The sequence below is a fragment of the Ictidomys tridecemlineatus genome, chromosome 5, assembly GCF_052094955.1.
Source record: "Ictidomys tridecemlineatus isolate mIctTri1 chromosome 5, mIctTri1.hap1, whole genome shotgun sequence".
NCBI lineage: Eukaryota > Metazoa > Chordata > Mammalia > Rodentia > Sciuridae > Ictidomys > Ictidomys tridecemlineatus.
Window position 1 is genome coordinate 23,589,860 of NC_135481.1, and position 22,762 is coordinate 23,612,621.

A 22,762-nucleotide genomic window follows, 5' to 3' on the forward strand; every position below is an offset into this window, starting at 1 on the left:
ACCATTTTTTTTTTTTTTAACTTGGCCACTGCCTCAGTCAGCAGCTTTTTCATCATCATACATATATTTTTTTTTTTGGTGTGTGTGTAAAAAATAGTACAATTTCTTATCCTTGCCTAAAGGAAAAACTAGTGAAAGCATCATGCTGTATTTTTAGTTACTAGAGACTGGACTATCCCAGTACTGGGGCAAAGTAGCACAAAATTACTAATATCCTTCTATAAATTTGGCATTATATAATAGTTCAAACAACTAGCAAAATTCTAAGGGATCAAGTCTGTCAACGGAATGTGGAACCTTTGTGTGTGTGTCTAAGAGTATGCCTATACATGTTTTGTTGATTGAATTGAGTATCCTTGACATGGAAGAACTTTAGCTGGTGGTTCAGGCGAACAGGATCCTGTTAGAATCTGGGCAAGCCTAACTGGGACTAGTAGCAGAAGAAGGCATTGTGGTAACACCACCTTAAATCTACCCCCAGTTGAAAATCTTGGTATAGTACACTATAAGACTTTGTTAGCCCTTGAGGTAAAATCTTGTTAAACATATACTGGATGGTATGTATTTTCAGCTTCCCAAGGCCAACCCTTGAAAAAAAGCAATAAATATATCAGGTTTTTCTTGCCCAATACTTTATTAGGATTAGTTTTTCACTTTTTGCAGATATTACAATCTTTTAAATGTAAGTCCATTTTGCAAATTTTGAACCTACAAAAAAATTAGAGTTATTATATAATGAACATGTTTATTTTCCTCTATTTGCCAATTTTTAACACATTGCATTCCTCCCATATAATTTTTTGGGGAAACATCTTTGAAAGTAGGTTGCAGACATCATAAACTTAACTGCTAATTTTTTTTTAAAGAGAGAGAGGAGAGAGAGAATTTTATTAATATTTATTTTTCAGTTTTCGACGGACACAACGTCTTTATTTTTATGTGGTGCTGAGGATCGAACCCAGCGCCCCGCACATGCCAGGCTAGCGCGTTACCGCTTGATCCACATCCCCAGCCCTTCACTGCTAAATTTTAAGAATATATGAATTTGTCTCTCCAAAGTACATTTTTCTAAATATCTGTAATAATGTTTTAGTTGTAGAAATTATCATTAATTCATAATATAATTTAATGTAGTCTATAAAAATTTAGTGAAATCTATAAAATTTCTCCATTTGTAAAAGCTTATTTTTAAAATTTGTTTGTTGTATGTCTTTTAGTGTCTTAATTTGTAACAGGCTCCTGCATACCCACTACTGACTTTTTCTATTTTTTAATGACATGCTTTTTTTTTTCTTTCTTGTGTTTAGGTCAGTGATCTATAGATTGTTCCTCATTCTCAGTATGTCTGAGTGTTTACTCATGGTTAGATTCAGTTATTATATTTGGCAAGAATATTACATAGGTGAAACTGGACATTTCTTTCTGTACTACATCAGGAGGCATATAAATCAGGCTGCCTTAAAACAAGTGCAGAATTTGATCACTTGGTCAATGAAGTGACAATCACTATATATCTTTGGTCTGACGGTATCTTTTCCTTTATAATTAGTAGGTAATCTGTAGGATGGTACTATGAATATCGTGTTCCCTCATGACTTTTACCTGATGGTTTCAGCACTCATTGATGATCTTTGCTTAAATTAGTTTGTATATATGGGGGTTGTAAAATGAAAATTTTAATTATGTCAACCTTTCACATTTATTGACTGATTTTTTTATAGCTGTTAAAATTCCTGACTTAAGGTAAAAACTAATTAAAGTTGAAATTAGAACTATTATGTCAGTCTAGGTAGGTTGTCCTTACCTGTCCTACCTCCCAGTTTATATTTCTGTTTTACTATTTAACTAGTATTTCCAATGAAATAGTTAAAACTATTGCCTAATTTAAGTTTTGGATTTTCTTAAGAAACTACCCATAGTGTTTTTATATATTTCAATGTATTGCATTGCCCAGTCTATTATTACTTAGGGACTTTTCAATACATTCTCTCAATACACATTTTGGTGTTTTTTTTTTTTTTTTTTTGTTAGCTCTCTTAGTTTTTGTTATCAGATTGGATTATAAACTATGTTCATGAACCTAGGATGATCTTTTTTTTTAATATTTATTTTTTAGTTGTAGTTGGACATAATACCTTTATTTCACTTATTTACCTTTATGTGGTGCTGAGGATCAAACTTAGGGTCTTGCACGTGTGAGGCGAGCGCTCTACCGCTGAGCCACAGCCCCAACCCTAGGATAATCTTAACAAGAAAAAAGTATATAGAATTTTGAGAGAGTGGAATAAACATTTAAGTGACTTAAGTTGAATAGTTAGTTGAAAACAGTAACCATTCAGTTAAAGGATAAATTTATCAATCTAATTATGAAGGGAAGATAAGTGATAGAGTAGTTGTTAGTTTGTAAACTAATTCACTTGGATTATACATTGTGTAAATTCAAACTTAAATTTTTTTTTTTTCAACTCAGTCTACTTTTACCATCCCACAGAACATGTTTTTAGGTAAAGTTACCTTGAGGCTCTTTGTTGTTCACAGAAGTTCAAGCCAAAAATAATAGCCTAGCAAAATGATATATTAGCCTGGAGAAGTTTTGTGCATTTGTAGTATTAATGTATATTGAATTTAATGTATTTGAAAAGAATGTTACACAAAATGGGTAAATTTTATTCTTTTTTTTTCTTTTTTTTTTTGGTACTGAGGATTGAACTCAGTGGCACTCGACCACTGAGCCACATCCCCAACTCTTTTTTATTTAGAGATAGGGTCTCAGTAAGTTGCGTAGTTCCTTGCTTTGGCTGAGGCTGGCTTTGAACTCAGGATCCTTCAGCGTCAGCCTCCTGAGCTACTGGGATTACTGGAATGCACCAGTAGTAAATTCCATTTTTTAGATGCTCTCACTATATATTTAAAGTGGGAAAGGTTAGGAAAGTTAAATCTAGAATAAAAAGTAGTTGTCATCCTGTTTTAGAATTAATAAATTACCCATATGACAAAAAGCTGGAGACCAGTGGTTTTTATTAAGGGAGGAATCTTCCAGGTTTTCCAGTAGAATGTCTTTCTCATAGGTGCTCAGTTAGCACTTATGACTTTTATTATGATAGCTTTTCACTTCTAGATAATTGGATATATTTAAACATTTAATAGTAACAATGTTTTTTTTTTTGATTTTAGATTATCCCCATAAGTATGGTCCACAGGGGGGCTGTGCAGATCATTCAGTATTTGAAAGGATGAAGAAGTACCAGATGACTGGCGTAGAGGAAGTAACACAGGTAAGGATTTTAACATTAGTTTGCATTTAAGAAATAAAAGTGAACTTGGACACTTGTTTCTTCATTTAAGAATGTATTTTTTAGAATTTCTGAAAGATCCTTGTCTTCATCATATAGTTGGCAAAACATTGATATTTTTTGTTTGAAGAAGTCAGGTAACTTAAAGAGGTAGTGCTAAGATTTGAGAACAATTCTCTATGACTCAAAAAACATTATATTCTGTGTCCAAAATATGTTGTTTTACATGTTTCATCATATATTTTTTTAAAGTTGAATCTGAAATTGTATTTTATATAAATGTAAGCATTTGTATTTGGGTTAAAATCTGTACTTTAAGAGTACAGATTTTCCCTTTATTTGCCCTGATTTGCCTACGTGTCCCCCAGTTTTATCATTGAAAGTCCTGTGTTCCTAGACAAAACATGATGCTTGTTCACCCTTATAAAAATCTCAATGCTTTTGATATTTTAATTGTAAGGTTTTTGTTTATTTATTTTTTGCCATTTGGGTGTTGTTTTTTTATTTTTATTTTTGGCCTTTTTCTTTAGTAATAGTGACAAATTTATAGTTGTCAAAACAAGTTGAAAATGTAAAAAAGTTTTCTTTTGCATGATTTGGACATACTTTCTAAAAGTGGTAGCATATTATAATGTTTCTTGCTATGTGGATTTATATTCAGATCTATTACTTGATCTGCAATGGCATATGCATTTCTGTTTCAGGTGAAAGAATATTACATGAGATTTTATTCTGTATTCACTGGACAGATATACTATATATCATAGAGTGTAGTAAATTCTAGGAATATGAGGAAAGTAAGATAAGGCCTGTTCTCCAGAAAGCTTAAAGTTTAGAGATACAGAGAAACACTTGAGGGGTATAAGAGACAGAAGAGGATTAAGTACAAGATAATGCTCCACACACAAGAGAATAGGTAACTTATTTTTGGGTATATTTGAGGGCATTAATCAGAAATTAATAGAATAAGAAGGGGTTGGTTTAGTCATGGGGAGATAGAAAGAATATTCAGGCAGAAGGAACAGTACATTAAAAAGGGCCAGAAAGGCAGGAAGATCAGTAAAGAATCTTTAACTTAAAGGGAGAATTCAAGTCTAGAGTTTAAGAAATTAATTAAGAAATTGTTTAAGTTATTCAGTTGATAGTGACTTGTGCTAAGGTATCAGCAATATGGAAAGAGAAGATAAGACTCAGAAGAATTTAGCAGAATGGCTTGATATAACATTCATATACAAAAGTAGGTCACATTTATTTATATTAGCAGTAGACTACCAGGAATATAATGAAAGAAGGGACATGTTAATAGTAATATCATGTATTACTGAATAAATGTAAAAAATTATAAGGTGTATATAATAAAAATCATAAAACTTTATAAAGAAATATTAAAAGAAGATTAGTTTTAAATAAATGGAGGAATGTACCATGTTAATGGAAAATGCAAGTGTGATATAAATTACAATTTGTGAATCTAAAACATTACATGGAAAAGTAAGTACTGAGAAGAAGTAGGAACCTATGTAAAGGTGGTGAGCAGGAAAGAGGAATTTACTCTGGCAGGTATTAAGGCTTATTATGGTAATTAAAGTGTGTGATATTAGAAGAGATTAACAAAGTGGCTAGAACAGAATTGAGGGCTTAGAAACAAACCCATACATTTATTAAACTTTGTTATGTTGTTGATCTGTATCAAATTAAGAAATGTAGTAAGCAATTTGAGTGAAGCCAGAAAAGATGTATATTCTTTTGGAAAAGGTGAAGTTGGATCTCTATCTCATGTTATATTTAAAAACAAAAGTCCAGAGGGATTAAAGCATTACATATCTAACATGAAAACTTTGAAACTCTTTAAGAGTACAGATTTCCCTTTCCAGCTGTGATAGAATATCTGGTGTCCAAGTGGGCCTCCTGTGATATTACTACTAGAAAACTGAACAAAATACAGTATGTGAAATGGTTGTTTTCAAACACTGGAGAATAGGCAATGCAGGATTGAGATCTTTGAGAATTAATTTAACTGAATACTGAACTGTTCCTGCACAGGGTGAGATTCTGTGAGGAAACTACTAAAAAAAGGACTGGGGGGGGGGATCTAATCGAACCATTATCAAATATTACACTTGGAAGAGAAACTAAGCCATGAAAGGAATAGGGCTAATCTAATCCTAAAGTAAAGGTTATTTCAAACTTGCCTTAACTGAACAGAAAAATAAGCCTAAAAAAAAAGTCAAGGTTATTTTCAAATCATTTAGCTGCCTGTCAAGGGGAAGAAAAAGCTCAGTAAACTTGTTATAGGAACACAGTAAATCCAGATACTCAATAATGCATCATTCACAACATCCCAGCATTCAAAGAACATTCTCAGTTGACAAGAAACTAAATGTGATCCGTAAACAGGAGAAAAACGACTCAGATAGAAACAGAACCAAAAATTACAGGAATTATCAGAGAAGGACTTTGGCAACTACTGTTAATATGTTCAAAGAATTAAAGTTGTGAGCACAAAAAGGAGAGAACAGAAATTATGATTTTTTTTTTCTCCTTTTCGTAGTGCTGGGGGACTGAACCCAGAGCTTTATACATACTAGTCAAGCACCTTACCACTGAGCTACATCCCTAGCCTTTATAAGTTATATAAAGAACCAAAAGGAACTTTTAAAACTAAAAGTACATTATCTGAAGTGAAAATTTTAATGGATAGGTTAAGAGCAAATTAATTAGCATAGAAGTCAATAAGAGTACACTTGATGGGAGGACAATAGAACAATAGAAATTATTCAGATCTAAGCATAGAGAGTAAATAATTGGAATCTAAGATGCAGAAAGAATATATAAAAATTAATAGTCTTTAAACTTTTCATATATGAAGAAAAATTTCAACCCATGGTCCAAGAAGCTCAATGAAACTCAAGCAAGATAAACACAAAGACATGCCAGGTTATATAACAATTAAATTATTGGAAACATCTGAAAATGAGAAAATTCAGTAAAGTAGCTAGAGAAAAGAAAATGCACTTACATGTGGGAAAGAAATAAGTATAATTACGGACTTCTCCACACAGTGCAAGTCAGAAGACATAGAGTGTTAAAAGAAAATCCCTTATTGTATAGTCTATGAAAATAAATTTCAGAAGTGAGGGCAAATTAAAGATCTTTTTAGGCTGGGAACAGTGTTGCCAGTCTTTAGTCCTGTCTACTCAGGAGGCTGAGAAAGGAGGCTCCTTTGAGTTCAGCAGTTCAAGGCCTATGTAACAATAATATCAAACTTTTCGTTTTATTTATTTATTTATTGTTTTATTGTTTTTGTGGTGCTGGGGCTTGAACCCAGGGCCTTGTGCATGCAAGGCAAGCACTCTACCAACTGAGCTATATTCCCAGCCCAAAAAACTTTTTAGACAAACAAAACCTGGGAGAGGGGCTGGGGCTATAGCTCAGTGGCAGAACGCTTGCCTAGCATGGGTGAGGTACTGAGTTTGATCCTTAGCACCACATAAAAATAAATAAAATAAAATAAAGGCATTCTCTCCATCTACAACTACCAAAAAAGTTAAAAAAAAAAATCCTCCCAGGGTTTTTTTTTTTTTTTTTTTTTTTTTTTAAGAAATCTGTACCTTAAGAAATCTTAAAGGATATTTTTCAGGTAGAAAAAGGATACCAGATGGAAATTCAGTCCTAAACAAAAGAGCAAAGATCATAAAATAATAAATATGTAGATAAATATAAAAGCCTTTTTTCCTCATTTGAAAATTTCTTCAAGTTATTATAACTTAGAATAATGACTAAAATCTAAGAATTAGACTTTATTGTAATAGCACAGAAGACAAGAGAAAGAAAAATGGAAGTAAATTGTTGTGTCTTTCTTAGAATATAAGTAAGTAGGGCTCAGGAAACTGTAGCCTGTGGGCTTGGAATTTGCTTCTGTAAATAAAGTTTTATTGGAACACAACTATATCCATTTCTTCAATTGCATTATCTGTGGCTGCTTTTGGACTGCAATGGCAGAATTCAATAGTTGTGACAGAGACCATATGATGTGATCATCTAAGTATTTGCTGTCAAATATTTAATAAAATATTTGCAGAAATATTGCCTGCCCTCCAGCAGCCACTGGAAAAAAAAAGAGCAGGGGTGTATAGCACAACAACAAAATCAAATGTAATTAAAAATGCTCAGTTAATCCAAAAGAAGGTAGGAAAGGAACAAAGAACAGATAAGACAAATAGAACATGAATACCAACTTGGTGAGTTTAAATATTATCATTAAATATAAATGGACTAAATATATTAATTAAAAGGTAAGATGGTTAGAGGACTTAAAAAAAGTAAGCTCAAATCTAATAAAAATATAAAGGCACAGAGTTGGAAAGTAAAAGGATGGCAAAACACACCACATAAGCACTAATCATAAATGTTATTTGAACTCACTATCATTAGAGACAGAAAAAGAAATTCCTAATGATAAGAGTGTCAGTTTACCAGGAAGAAATAACAGTTCTAAATGTTAGTTAATACAGCAGTTAATGATAGAGCTATAAAACATATGAAGGAAAAGCTGACAAAACTGAAAGGAGAAATGGAAAATCCCACAAATTGTTAAGATCACACTCATTTCTGAATAAACAGATTTATAGAACAAGTAAACAGAAAACTTATAAGAATATAAGAACACTTGAACATCCCTGTCAAACTAGTGTAACTATCACTTATAGAATTCTTGTACAGTAGCACAGAATACACATTCTTTTAAAATGTACATGGAAAAATGTATTTGCTGAATTATACTAGGTCATAAAGTAAATATTGATAAATTTGAAAGGATTGAAATGATGTAAAATAGTACCTTAGGTCTCAAGGGAATTAAATTAGAAATCTGCAACAAAAAATCTGGAAAGTCCCCAAATGTTTGGAAATTAGATCACACACTTCTAAATAATATAAATCACAAAATAATAATATTTGTGAGATTTAACCAACATAGTGCTTAAAAGAAATACAAGCTTTAAATGATCATGTTAGAAGATTTAGAAATCAGTTATATAAGCATTCATCTTTAAGAGTTAGATATGGAAGTACAAATTAAACCCTAATTAAGTAGAAGGAAGAAAACAACAGAAAAAAATTTATCAATGAGGTACAAGACAAGCAGAGAAAAGCCAATGGAAAAGATTAATATAATTGGTAAACTTCTAATTTAATCAAGAAATGAAGAGAAGATGGGACTGTGGATGTGGTTAAAAAAAATAAAGAGAACACAGAAATTATCTGGGCTGAACGATTGTATAATACAGTAGAAATTAATAGTTTTAGTGCATATTTTGAATATCTTGAGCCAATAAATTCAGTAGTATCTTTTTTTTTCATTGCAAAAAATTAAATTTAATTTAAAAATAAATTCAACTTAAAAAAAACATACAAAATAAAGTTACATGATAATTAATTTGTACTTCCCATGTATGGGGAAAGTGGTTGCTATTGCTTTGTGAACTTCTTACCTAGTTACATGGGCAAATATCAAAGGAAAAGAAGGTCTTTATGAGCTTGTCTCTGACATTCCAGCTTTTTACTTTTTTTTTTTTTATTGGTTGTTCAAAACATTGCAAAGCTTAAAGTTACAATTTCAGAAAACAGCACAAACAATAGTAGAATATGTGTATGTATGACTAAAATTAAGTTGATACTTAATAATTTTCCATAAAGAAAAACTTAAAACCCATGTATTACTGTTGAATTTCAAATATTTAAAAAGAAATAATTGCTGTCTTACATAAGTCCTTAAGAAAATAAAGAAGGGGAAACAACATATTTTATGAGGCCAACAACATTAGTTTAATTCTAATAATAGACAAAGATATTACAAGAAAACTAAACTATAGTCTAATATCCCTCATTAATATGGATGTAAAATATCTTTAAAAAATATTAGCAAGTGAGATCCATTGGTGTAACGCATTATGGTTAAATGAGGTTTAAACCAGAAATGCAAGATTGATGAATATTAGAAAAGCAATCAATGCAAACCTATTGTATGAACATAATAGAGGAGGAAACTCTTATAATTATCTAAATAGACTAATAACAAAGTATTTTTAAAGTTTCAACAATCAACCACCACTTGACAAATTTAGAATGGAAGGAAATTTCCTCAGACTATTAAGAACTTCTATAAAAACCTTATAGATGATACAATATTTAATAGTGAATTGACCAAATTATTTTTTCTGGGATCAAGAACAAAGAAAGGATGCCATTTTCACTTTTTCCAACATTGTATGCCAAGTCTGAGTCAGTGTAATAAAGGGAAGGGGGAGGGACATTCAGAAGTAAAACTGCCTTTATTCACAGGTGACATAAGAGTATACCTAGAAAATCCAAAGGAATCTTGGAAAAGATACTGGAATGAATATGAAATTTACCAAGTACATAGGCTATAAAGTCAATATGCAAAAATCAAGTGCATTATATATACTTACAATGAACATTTAGAAAATGAAAAAAAAATTTAAATACTTTTTTAGTTGTAGATGGACACAATCCCTTATTTTATATATTTATTTTTATGTGGTACTGAGGATCAAACCCAGTGCCTTATAAATGCCATGCAAGCACTCTACCACTGAGCTACAACCCTAGCCTCTAGAAAATAAAAAATTAAAAATCTAAAATGACATCTAAAATATAAAATACTTAGAATAAAATTAACAAAATATGTACAATAAGTGTACATGAGAAAGAACTACAGGCATCATACCAAGAAAAAGTAAAGATCTAAATAAATGGAGAAATATGATAAATACATGTATTCATAGCTAGAAGGCTCAATATTTATATGCCACTTTTCCCCAAATTCTTATATAGATTTGGTGTACTCCCTATAAAAAAATTCCAGCAATGATTTCTCTAATAATTGACAAACTGATTTTAAAAATCATTTTGTAATGTACAGAACCTAGAATAGCCATAATAATTAAGGAAAAAACAAAACAAAACAAATTCTTACACTTACTGATACTACCTGATTATAAGACTTAATAGAAAGTGACAGTAATCAAAATAGTGTCATTGATCTAAGAGTAAATATGTAGATCAGTGGAATAGAATAGAGTCTTCATATGGTTAGCTTTTTTGGGGGGGGTGGTGGAGGTGGTGGTGTTAGTGGTGGTGCTGTGGATTGAACACAGGGGTATCCAACCTCTGAACTACACCCCCAGCTCTTTTTAAGAAAGCACCTTGCTGCGTGTCTGGTCATGTGTCTGGTCAGTTGATTTTTGCAAAGGTCCCAAGGTGATTGGAGGAAAGAATGGTCTTTAAAACAAATGGTACTGGAAAATTGGATATCCATATAAAACAAAATTTGAGCCTCACCTACACTTTACACTTATATAAAAAATGAACTCAAAATGATTAATAGACCTACATGTTAAAACTAAAACTTATAGGGAAAAGCACAGGAGACATTTTTGTGACTTTGGGATAGATAATTTCTTATGGCACAGTGCCCTACCAAAAATGTGTGAAGTGGACCTTATCAAGATTAAAAACTTGCATTTCAAAAGACACTGTTAAGAAAATGTAAAAATAAACCACAGACTGTGATAAAATGTTCACAATACATGTACCTGATATATGGCTTCTCATCAGAATGTGTAACAAACTCTTATAATTGTCAAAAATACACAGTTAAAAAGTAGATAAAGCATTTGGAAAGATAACCTCACAAAGTTAGACATGGCTAGGGTGGTGGCTCAGTGGTAGAGTGCTTGTTTAGCATGCATGAAGCACTGGGTTCAATCCTCAGCACCATATAAAAATAAAATAAAGACATTGTATCCACCTAAAACTAAAAAAATAAATATTTAAAAAAAGTATTTTGAATTTTGAGGTAAAGAAACACTTTGAATAAGACATAAAATTGGGGCTGGGGATGTGGCTTAAGCGGTAGCACGCTCGCCTGGCATGCGTGAGGCCCGGGTTCAATCCTCAGCACCACATACAAACAAAGATGTTGTGTCCGCCGAAAACTAAAAAATAAATATTAAAATTCTCTCTCTCTCTCTCTCTCTCTCTCTCTCTCTCTCTCTCTCTCTCTCTCTCTCTCTCTCTCTCTCCCCCCCCTCATCTCTCATTCTCTCTTTAAAAAAAAAAAGACATAAGATCTTTGACTATAAAAAGATACATTTCATTATGTAAAAACCTAAAAACATCTTAAAATGAAAACAAGTTTTGAACTTTGAGAAATATTCATAAAGCATAAAGTTAATAAAGACTTGTTTTTTTTTTTAAAGTAGTACTCCTTCTGCTTAGAACAGCTAATAAAGATCAATTTGGCTTCAAAGTACAAATACAAATATTCAAAAAGTATGTTTTTGTATGTTTTTTATGTTTATATGTGTTTCTGCATGTATGTGTATGTGGATGTATCTATTTGAAGGCATTGGAAAGATAAAAAGGTTGTGAAGAATTGTGAAACCTAGATTTTGAAAAAGTGTATACCTAGAAAGGAGAGTCAAATAAGGACAGCTAATTGCTGAGAATATCCAAAATGTGACAGAGGGACATCAAGAAATAAATTTAGTAAGCCCTGTAATTATGGCAGGATAACTACTTTACATTACTGAACACCACTGTAGCACATTATTAGAAAAGTCTGAAGTCCAAAGATATACTCTTAAAAATAACCAGTGGAAAAACGTCTGTTCATCTTCAAAGACACAACAGTAAAAATGGCAGTTCATTTCTGTTGGAAACACTTGGAATCTGAAGACAATGAAATGTGCAGAAGTCGAGTAACTGCCATCCTAGAATGCTATAAACACTGAAAATGGGTAAATAAAATAAAGACATTCTAAATTGAGAGCATAAACACCAGAACACACTGAATTGTTCTTTTCCTGTGAAAAGATTATAGGCTCAGATGATAACTTAAAGATGTAGGAGTGAATGAAGAACAACACGGTGGATAATTCTAAGTGAATATTAATTGTATATTCTGAAGAATTAATAAAAAGGTTTATAGGACTGTATATGCCCATACATTTTGTATATGGGTGTATAGAGGAAGACAAATAGGAAAATGTAATTAACATTCTGAAAGTGTTGCATTTTCTGTGAATAGGCAAATATTCTAACTCATTTGATTTTGATAAGTCAAGGACTATATTGTTATCTTTATGATAACTTTTAAAGATGTTAGTAAAATATATAACTAAAAGGCTAATAAATAAAAAGGCTGAATTTGAGGCTGGGGTTGTAGCTCAGTGGCAGAGTGCTTGCCTAGCACTTGTAAGGCACTGGGTTTGATACTCAGCACCACACAAAAATAAATAAATAAAGGTACTGTGTTTATATACAACTAAAACAAACAAAAACAAAAAACCTATTTTTTAAAAAAGCTGGATTTTGTAATGTGCACCTGTAGTCCCAATTGTTCTGGAGGCTCAGTCAGGAGGAGCATTTGAACCCATAAGTTCAAGATCAACCTGGTCAACAGAGCAAGTCTGTTTCAAAATGAAAAACTAATAAAGGGAAATGGCTATAATAATAAAACCCAAAAATCCAGAAGAGGACATGGGAAAGAAAGAAGAATATATGAGATAGACAAGACAAATACGAAATAAATAATAAAATTGTTTTATACCCAGTGATATCAGTAATTATATTAAAAGATAATTGAATTAAATATACCAGTTAAAAGATAATGATCAGATGAGCACAGTGGTGCACACCTATAATCCCAGTGGCTTGGGAGGCTGAGGCACGAGAATCATGAGTTCAAAGCCAGTCTCAGCAAAAGTGAAGTGTTAAGCAACTCAGTGAGACTCTGTCTCTAAATAAAATATAAAATAGGGCTGGCGATGTGGTTCAGTGGTTGAGTACCCCTGAGTTTAATCCCTGGTAATGTGCCCACCCCCAAAATATAATGATCGTCAACTTCATGTAACAAAAAAAAACAACAGCAGGGAATGGGAGTGCATGCCTGTAATCCCAATAAATTGGGAGGCTGACGCAGGAGATTACAGATTTGAGGCCAGCCTCAGTAATTTAGTGAAGCTTTAGGCAACTTCATGAGGCCCTAAGCAATTTAGCAGGAAGGATCCTGCCTCAAAATAAAAAATAAGAAAAAAAGAGCTAGGTACGTAGCTCACTGGTAAAGTACCCTTGGATTTAATTCCCTGTATAAAAAAAGCAAACAAAAAACACAAACACAAACTATATAAATGATTTTTACAGATCCTGTCCCTAAAATGTAAGAATCCAGAAAGGTTGAAAGTAAAACTATACAAGATATAAAATTTGGTGACTCTAATGAAAATTGTATCAAAGTAGATTTTGGGCAAAAATATATTAATTACTAACATAGGTATGTTGTAATGATAAAAGGTTCAGTTCCCCATGATGTTATAACACTCTTAAATTTGTACATTATACCATAATTTCAAAGTATAGAAAGCAAAAATGACAAAACTGAAAAACATTAGAAAAACTACACGATGGGAAACTTTAATATATCCTCTCATTAATGAAGAGAGAAGTCAGACAAATAAAACCCAGTAAAGGTGTGAGAGATCTGAACCACTTGATTAAGCAACTTGACCACTTTTCTATTAATTTCTCTGCTTAGAAGTCTATTTTACATTTAAAACTGACTTCTTAATTTAAATCTTTTCTTTAAAAATATTTTCATATTAAAGCAATCAGGATTATTTTTATGGAGTAAAAAAAATGGCCACTGCAGCAGTAGCTAAGTTTAACATATAACTCCTTTTTGTATAGACTAACATGATTGTAAATATGAACTGCATACACAAATATATGTACTTGAAGTTCTTCTTAATAATTTAATAAGTGACCAAACTGTACAGACTGGAATGTTGACATACCTAAATGAAAATCTTGAGCAAACTAGTATGAAAAATATGCTTAGAGGCATTTTCCACAAATGTATTATTATTTAGACCTGTATAACTAGCTTTTTCTGAGTTTTGGTACTCATGTATAATGTGAATTTAAAACAATTATTGTGTATATTTATTGTGTGTATTGTATAGATATAGCACAATGTTATGGGATAAACATAGTTATTATAGTAAAGCAAATTAATATGTTCATCATCTTACATAGTTATTCCCCTTTTTGTATAATACAAAATTTTAACTTTGTATATGTTCACAGGGAATTGTCAAGGGAGAAGAAAGGTATAAAATGTGAGTGTAAATTTGGAATTTTGGCTTAGAATTTAATTCAGGTCCTATCTGACTTTATTATAAAAATTCACTTGAAATTATGTTTTTAGATGACACATATTTGAGTGTTTGAATTCAATAGTAGTGATAATTGTTTAAAAAAATACTGTCTACTATTTTGGGCCAGGGCTGGGGATGTAGCTCGGTAGTACCCCTGAGTTCAGTCCCCGATAGTTCAATCCCTGGTACTCCTTCAAAAAAGGTGAAGAAATTTCTTGAATAAATAATAGATCATGTATGTGGAAAATACTGTACAATCAAAAGTGATTCTAATGATCAATTTTTAAAGATACTGACATAATATTTGAAGTTATGTTTGGGGTACAGGTTTATAATTTGATATATGTAATGATCAAATTAAAGTACTTATTAGCTTTTCCATCTCTTCAGATATTATCATTTCTGGATTTTGGGAACCCTCAGGCTCATCTCTGTAGTTATTTTGAAATGTATAATATTTGTTGTAGACTTTCATTGCTCTACCATGCCATATAACACTTGAACTACTTCCCTCTCCTCTGTGTTTTGGTACCCAATTAGCTACCCTCTCACACTCCTCTTCCCTTCCTAGCCTCTAGTGGCCTCTGTTTTTAATGGCATTGGAAATACCTTTGGTGTTATATATGACACATACTATGAAGAAATTGTTTAGTATATGTATTCTTAACTATAATGTTATAGTAGGGAAGCATGCTGATGATCAGAAATGACTGTTTTTGACATATAGACGCCTCGAGAAGAACATGCTGCTAATGGTCCAGAACTCCTGAGGAAAAAACGTACAACTTCAGCTGAAAGAAATACTTGTCAGCTTTATATTCAAACTGATCATCTTTTCTTTAAATATTATGGAACACGAGAAGCTGTGATTGCCCAGGTATTTATTATTATGTACTATCTTAGGATTTCTCTCTCTTTTTTTAAAATTATAGCTGTATTTCCTTTTAGAAACTAAAGTTAATGAGTATATGTCTTTTTTTGGGGAAAAAAAAGAGTATGTATTTTCATTGTGATGTGATGAAATATGTAAGATAAAAGCAGAGATAATTGAAAGCCCAGTGAGGCTATTTTACAGTCATTTGGGAGAGATAAGAAACTGATTTCCTAAAGGAGATAATGACCCTGAAGCTTTGGTGTTTTTTCTTTCCCCCTCCAGTTGGAGGTGGGGTACTATTAAGGATTAAATCTAAAGCCAGCCTCCTTTATGTTAGATAAACATAAAGCTTACCTTTAAAAACACGAGTTCAGTTTTCATTTGTGGTCTTAAAGGAGAAAAAGGAGAGAAATTTCTTGCCCAGTTCAATGGTGCATGCCTGTAATCCCAGTGGCTCGGTAGGATGAGACAGGAGGATCATGAGTTCAAAGCCGGCTTCAGCAAAAGCGAGGTGCTAAGCTACTCAATAAGACCCTGTCTCTAAATAAAATACAAAAATAGGGCTGGGGATGTGGCTTGTGGTTGAGTACCCCTGAGTTCAATTCCTGGTAAACCCCCCACCCATCAAAAAGTATATATATAATTTCTCTATATATTCTCATTGTACTTAGCATTATTTAAATCAAATTATTATTTGCACTTGTGTCTTCTCAGTCCTTCTCAGTATGAAAGTATAAATTTTTTGAGGGTATCTATCAAAATGTTCTTCGTGTTGAAGATACCCAGTGAGAGTCTGAACATGTTTTTGACTCAAAGAGTTTGAGACTGACAGTATGGAGCTACCACTAATATAAATGATGAATTCATTATGGTGATAGAATTGAGCTTAATTTTAGACATGTGTAAAAGCCAGGTAATATTCCCTTAGAATATTGAAAATGTGGTACTGGAGCTTGGAGAATGTTAACCTTGAGCTTTCTGCATGGAATTGAAGAGTACAAAAGATACAGTTGAAATATGAGGAAAGTGAAATTGAAGAAGTAGGGGATATAGTGAATAGGAGGAGAAAGAAAAATTAGTAAGGAAAAACACAAAAAGGAGTTAGGAGATTAAGTAGGATTAGACAAGCAACAAACAACACCTTCAAAGCAAGATGTATAGCTAATTGTATCATTGTCAAGAAATCAAAAGAGAATGATTTCCAAAGTTGGTTTTTAGTTGCTAGAAGATTACTGATGAATTGTGAGTTGGCAGAGACACTGAGTTTCAAGAAATGTAAAAAATTAAAGAAAAATATGGTGGCTTAGAAATGAGATGGAATTTGGGGAGTTACGGGGAATATGTAATACACAAGTTAGTTGGTAGTAAGAGGAAAATGATTCAGTGTGGAAATAATATAAAAGAAAGGCATTGATGTTCTTAAATATCTATAGTGCCTTTGAAGAAAAATAGTGTTCTTGAATGTCCAGTAAGAATTGAGATCAAGAATAAAGAAAAATTACCCTTTAAGAAAGAGTTACTCTGAAGAATGTAGAGATGGATAAAGATAGGGAAGTTTAAAGGTAAAGACAAGGGGAAGTCAAATGAACCATGAGCATTTCTCTTGAGAAATATTTGAACCACCATTGTTGGGAATGGAGTAGAAATAATGAAAATTGACTATAGCATTGATTGGTAGGCAGCTGCAGTTAGCATGAATTTATAATGGGTCCTATCAGCACTGTTATACCTTTTATTAGCAATGTTGGGCAGTTGGGGCCACTTTTGAAATTTTTATTATGAATGCTTTTCCTTGATCATCTTGTATTACGTTTCTTCAAAAGTAATTTTGAAGAAATTACACAGACACACACACAAACATACACACAGACACACAGACACACACACACACAGTATATATGTGTTACCACATAAAATGGTAGCAAGATTGCTTTTTGTAAATGAAGTTGGGAAGATTGTATACAGAGTGGTGTGTGTGTGTGTGTGTATATATGTGTATATGTATATAGAAGATAGAGTTGAGTTGGGAGTCAACTAGATAAACAGAAGCCTTTTGTGTGCTGTTGCTGTGTTTATCTCTTTTAGAATTTAGTAAAATCTGACTGTCTTTTTTTTAAATTTATTTTTTAGTTGTAGATGGATACTATATACATATATATACACACACACACGCACATACACACACACATACATATATATAATTTTTTGTGTTGTGATGCTGAGGATCGAACCCAGTGCCTCATGCATGCTAGGCGAGCGCTTTACCTCTGAGCCATAAACCCAGCCCTGTGACTGTGTCTTTTTTATTTTCATATTATCTTCTTCTTCCACTCCCAAGAAAAACCTTTTCTGTTTTGCTCACCAGTATGTCTGCAGGGCCTAAAACAGTTTTAGTATATGGAAAGTGGTTAACAAAGCTTATAGAACATGCATTAGTCCAGCAATAGAAGAACTAAAGGATGGGAATACTGAGTGTTCTGATTATTTTCAGGGAAGTTATTACAGAAAATATTTGAGCTGAGTCTTAAGGATAAATAAAGATATTCTAGGCATGAAAAAAATAGGCATATGACATTGAATGATGCACATATGAAACAGTTTTTATATGACTTAAAGCAAGAATAATGCCTTTCTTTTGGCTACAAAAGAGTCTAGAAAGACACAGTCTCTTTCCTGTCAGCCCTAGCTCACTAACCTTTTTCTTTCTTCTCTCAGCCCTGGCTCATTAATCTTTATTTTTCTACTGTTCAATATATAATATAGACATTAAAATTTAAATGCTTTTGAATATAAGTAATGCTTGATTTTGGAAATGGAAATTAATAATTTTCTTAATATTTCATCATTGCTTCTAAAATGTTGTTTTTTTTTTTTTCTTTTTTAACTGATAGATATCCAGTCATGTTAAAGCGATTGATACAATTTACCAGACCACAGACTTCTCTGGGATCCGTAACATCAGTTTCATGGTGAAACGCATAAGAGTAAGGAACTTCAATAATTGAAGACATTAAAAAAGTGGAAAAAAAAAGGACTTTGTTTATAAAATGAAAAATGCTTGCTTTTTTCTTCATCTTTATGCATTAAATAATTTATATCTACTGATGCCGTTTATCTGTACTCTTGTCCTTTATACACAGTGGGATACTTGGGTTTATCATTTAAGAGTTAAATCCGTAGAAATAAAGTTGTACAGTTTTTTATTGGATTAATTTACAGTTAAGAAAGCCCTAACCTCTCAGTAACTTACAGGTACAGTACTTGACTTTAACCCTGTTATATCATTTCCTAGTTTCTTAAAGATTTGCCTTGTGCAGTGTTTTTCATAGTGTGTCCCATTTGGTGTTCCAGGAGAAAGGGAAAATAGAATGTTTAAATAAAATTGGAACTTGGAAAAACACTTAATGTTATAATCTTGAAAATTCACAGTTTACATGAACTTGTGTCAAGTTTTGAGCAGTCTTTAGGGAAGGAAAACCATATTTATCTAAATTAATTTGAGCATGGAAACTTTTTAAATTAATATCACCTGGATCTCCAAAAAAAACACTAGAAAACACATGTTAAGAAATGGTGATCCAAAGCCATAGGGCCATAGATTATTACTTCTGCTGTTATAAATGATAAACAAATATTAAATTACTGACAAAATCGGGCTGTTTCAAAAATTTTATAAATATATGTACATAGCTTGTAAGGATCTGAATTTATAAACTAGATCTACATTCTGAGTGTTTTCTTTTTTTTTAAGTCAGCCTCTTACAAAAGTATTTGCCCCAGGGTTTCTTTATATTTTTGCTTTCCTATTTCTCTTAAAACATGGTTGACTAGATTAAAAAATGTATATATTATGAAAGTTTTAGCACATATACATGATATATTTAATAATAGTTGTAGATGGCTCTTACTTTTAAGGGTAGTATATAATCGTTAAATTGAATTATCTTAAGGTGGAAATACAGTTTGTAGATTTATATTATAAAAATATTCATAATCATTGCTTTCATATATTCTGAGGGAAATAAAATCTTTAAATGAGAAAGTAAAAGTGATAAGTGGTTTAGTATTGCTGTTTAATAGACAGCAGTAAAATGTAAAGCAGCAGCGAGAACACTTGTGAAGTATATATATCTATTTTTTGGTGAAGTATATATATTTGGTAAAGTATATATATCTATTTTTTGAGTAAAGTGATTTTATGAAGAAATAGATGTTTAGAGATAAATTATGTGGCAGTTGGTTGTTTTCTAACCTTAATTGAGATGAAAACTTGAGTTTAAATCTCATCTGATGAAGACTGTATATAACTCATTAAATAATTTAAAATTTATATCTGTCAGTAAATATTTAAATTTTGATTATCTGTCTTTAATATTGGTAACTAAAATTCAAATGCAAATTTTACTTGTAGCCAGTGTTATAGAAGTGTCAGAGAATTTCATAGTTATTTCTGTATTTAGTAGGAGAAGGCCACATATATCATGGCTTTAAGCATGGTTATTTATAATATATTGTTGCTTTATTTGAATTGTTTTGTAGTAAATGACTTATAACTGAATAGTTTTGGTTAATTGTTAATGGATAAATCGAATGTTTTGAATGAAATCCATCCTTAGGCTATTGCCCTCAGTAGTGTTTTTATCATCCTGCTTCTGAACCTCTTGTTTTTACTGGAGCATAAGCATCATGAAAAGACCTATAGTTCTTGTTGTATCCATCATACCATCCCCTCACTACCAATTTTTTAAAACAGACTGAGGTTTCCCTTCTAGAAAAACATTTACTTTCATATATACTTATTTTAAATTAATTTTATTCCATTTTAAACATGTACCCTTTTAAAATCAATTCTTTAAACCTTCCCCTCACTGGGTATTGAGTTGAACCTAGGGTCTCTCTACCACTGAGCTACATCCCCAGCCCTTTTCATTTTTTTCTTTTGAGACAGGGTCTCACCAGGTTGCCCTGCAGGCAGCTTTGTGATCCTCCTTCCTCAGCCTCACAAGTACTTGGAATTCTAAGTATATACTACCATTCCCACCCAGCTCTATTTTGTATGTAATTTCTGGCTCACCTGGAGAAAGTCACCTGGTGACTGTTCTCACCAGAGAAGAGTCAGAGGTCTTTTAAAGGAGGCAGGGGTTAATAAATTAAAGCTTTTATTTTGTAGAAGTTTAGTATTAGAACAGATTATTCTTCAGATTGTGAAAGAGGTACATGCACCAGGAATATAGTAGCTAAGTATGAAAAGAAAAATTTGTAGGAACTTAGCTTGAAATAGTAAGAGAAACAAATTTAAAAGCAGAAAGAAAACAAAATTCTCTCATATTCAGGGAAACAAAAATGAACTTTTGGTTAGGTGGGCTTAACTCCTGTGACTCTAGTTAAGGAGAACCAAAAAAAATGATTCACCTGCTGTACTGGCAGTCTTGGGTTTAATATCACTTCTGTGTTTAATTAGCAAACATATAGGGTTTTATTATACTTGTCACTATGTAGGAGAGTAACACTAAATGAGACTTGTTTAGATGATTGAATTTGAGAAATTCTATTTTTATTCCAATTTTGGAAGCAAATGTGTTCTATTCAAATGCTCAATGTTCAGGAATCTGGTGACTACTTGCTCAGAAATTTAACATCTTCAATTTAATTCTCCTACTTTGCTTTATTTGGTTCTCTCTTTCATTTTTATTTTTTTCTCATTTATTTTTTTATTTGACTTCTATGATCAGATAAGGGATCTGGGTTGGGGAAACATTCCTAGTAGCCTTAATTAAGTACTGATTACCCTTAGACTCTGAGTATATTGTCCATGTGGGTATGGAAGGAGAGAAGTAATCAACATTTATTGTGTTATTTAAGTTATTATTTTGGATTTTAGATCAATACAACCGCTGATGAAAAGGACTCTACAAATCCTTTCCGTTTTCCAAATATTGGTGTAGAGAAGTTTCTGGAATTGAATTCTGAGCAGAATCATGATGACTACTGTTTAGCCTATGTCTTCACAGACCGAGATTTTGATGATGGTGTTCTTGGTCTAGCTTGGGTTGGAGCACCTTCAGGTAGGTTATCTAATTATTTCATAACTTATCCTTGAAACAGAGTGATTTTCAGAGAAGACTGAATTTTACAAAATGTCAGAGAAAGTGATGTCTATACAATATCTTAATTTATGCTGCTCAAGGTTAGGCAAGATTGATGAATATGATGTAAACAGCAAAATAGATGAAGTGCTTTATCATTTTTAAGTGATCGTAAGGAAATGTCCTGACATTTGGTATATTCAGTGGATGAAATAATTTTAGGGGAAAATTTTTTTTCCACAGAAGTTAAATTTCCTTTTTCCTTTAAAGAGATAGGCTATAATATTTCAGTATCACTTTGGGTAATTGTTATGACAGTAGGATTAGCAATGGACTAGGGGCTAGGAGTCTGAGGTTTTATCTGCTCTCTTCAAAAATTTAAGTAAAACACTTGGCTTCAATTTGTTTAATTTACATATAATTTCTTCTCTTTACTCTTCTTTTAGACCTCATTTTTCTGCCTGTTAGATTTAACATGCTTGCTGTTATCTTATTCTTTCTAGATAATGCTTCATAGCTGATTATTCAGTTTGTAATAAATTATTGACCTAATCTTTCATTTTTATTTGGCCTAATTAAAAAAATATATATGACAGTAGAATGCATTTAGAAACATTGTACACAAATAGAGCATAACTTCTCATTCCTCTGGGAGTACAATGTGCAGAATCACTCCAGTAGTGTAATTGTACATATATATAGGGTAGTAATATCTGTCTCATTCTACCTTCCTTCCCATCCCCACAGCCCCACCCCTCCTCTCACTCCTCTCTACACAAACCCAAGTTCCTTCATTCTTTCTATCCCTCCACCCCACTATGGATCAACATCCACTTACAGAGAAAGCATTTGGCTTTTGGTTTTTTGATATTGGCTTATTTCACTTAGCATGATATTTTCTAGTTTCATCCATTTACCTGCAAATGCCATAATTTCATTCTTCTTTAAGGATGAGTAATATTCCATTGTGTTTATCCATTCATCTGTTGAAGGGCGTCTAGGTTGGGTCCATAGTTTAGCTATTGTGAATTGAGCTTCTGTAAACATTGATGTGGCTGTGTCACTGTATGTACTATGTGATTTTTAAGTCCTTTAGGTATAAACTGAGGAGTGGGATAGCTGGGTCAAATGGTGGTTCCATTCCAAGTTTTCTGAGGAATCTCCTTAGTGCTTTCTAGTGTGATTGCACCAGTTTGCAGTCTCACCAACAATGTATGAGTATACCTTTTCCCTCACATCCTCTCCAACACTTATTATTGCTTGTATTCT

General features: G+C 32.2%; 1 protein-coding gene across 4 annotated transcripts in view; it reads left to right on the forward strand.

The window, feature by feature from the left end:
- The window catches only part of Adam10 (ADAM metallopeptidase domain 10), a 151,049-nt gene that overhangs the window by 83,540 nt on the left and 44,747 nt on the right, over window positions 1-22,762 (forward strand). For all 4 annotated transcript variants that reach the window (XM_078049551.1, XM_078049553.1, XM_005316620.5 and 1 more), the window contains 4 exons: window positions 3,175-3,275; window positions 15,261-15,410; window positions 18,299-18,391; window positions 21,289-21,472. In XM_078049551.1, coding sequence (XP_077905677.1) covers window positions 3,175-3,275; window positions 15,261-15,410; window positions 18,299-18,391; window positions 21,289-21,472 — 528 coding nt within the window. The remainder of the gene's footprint in view (window positions 1-3,174; window positions 3,276-15,260; window positions 15,411-18,298; window positions 18,392-21,288; window positions 21,473-22,762) is intronic.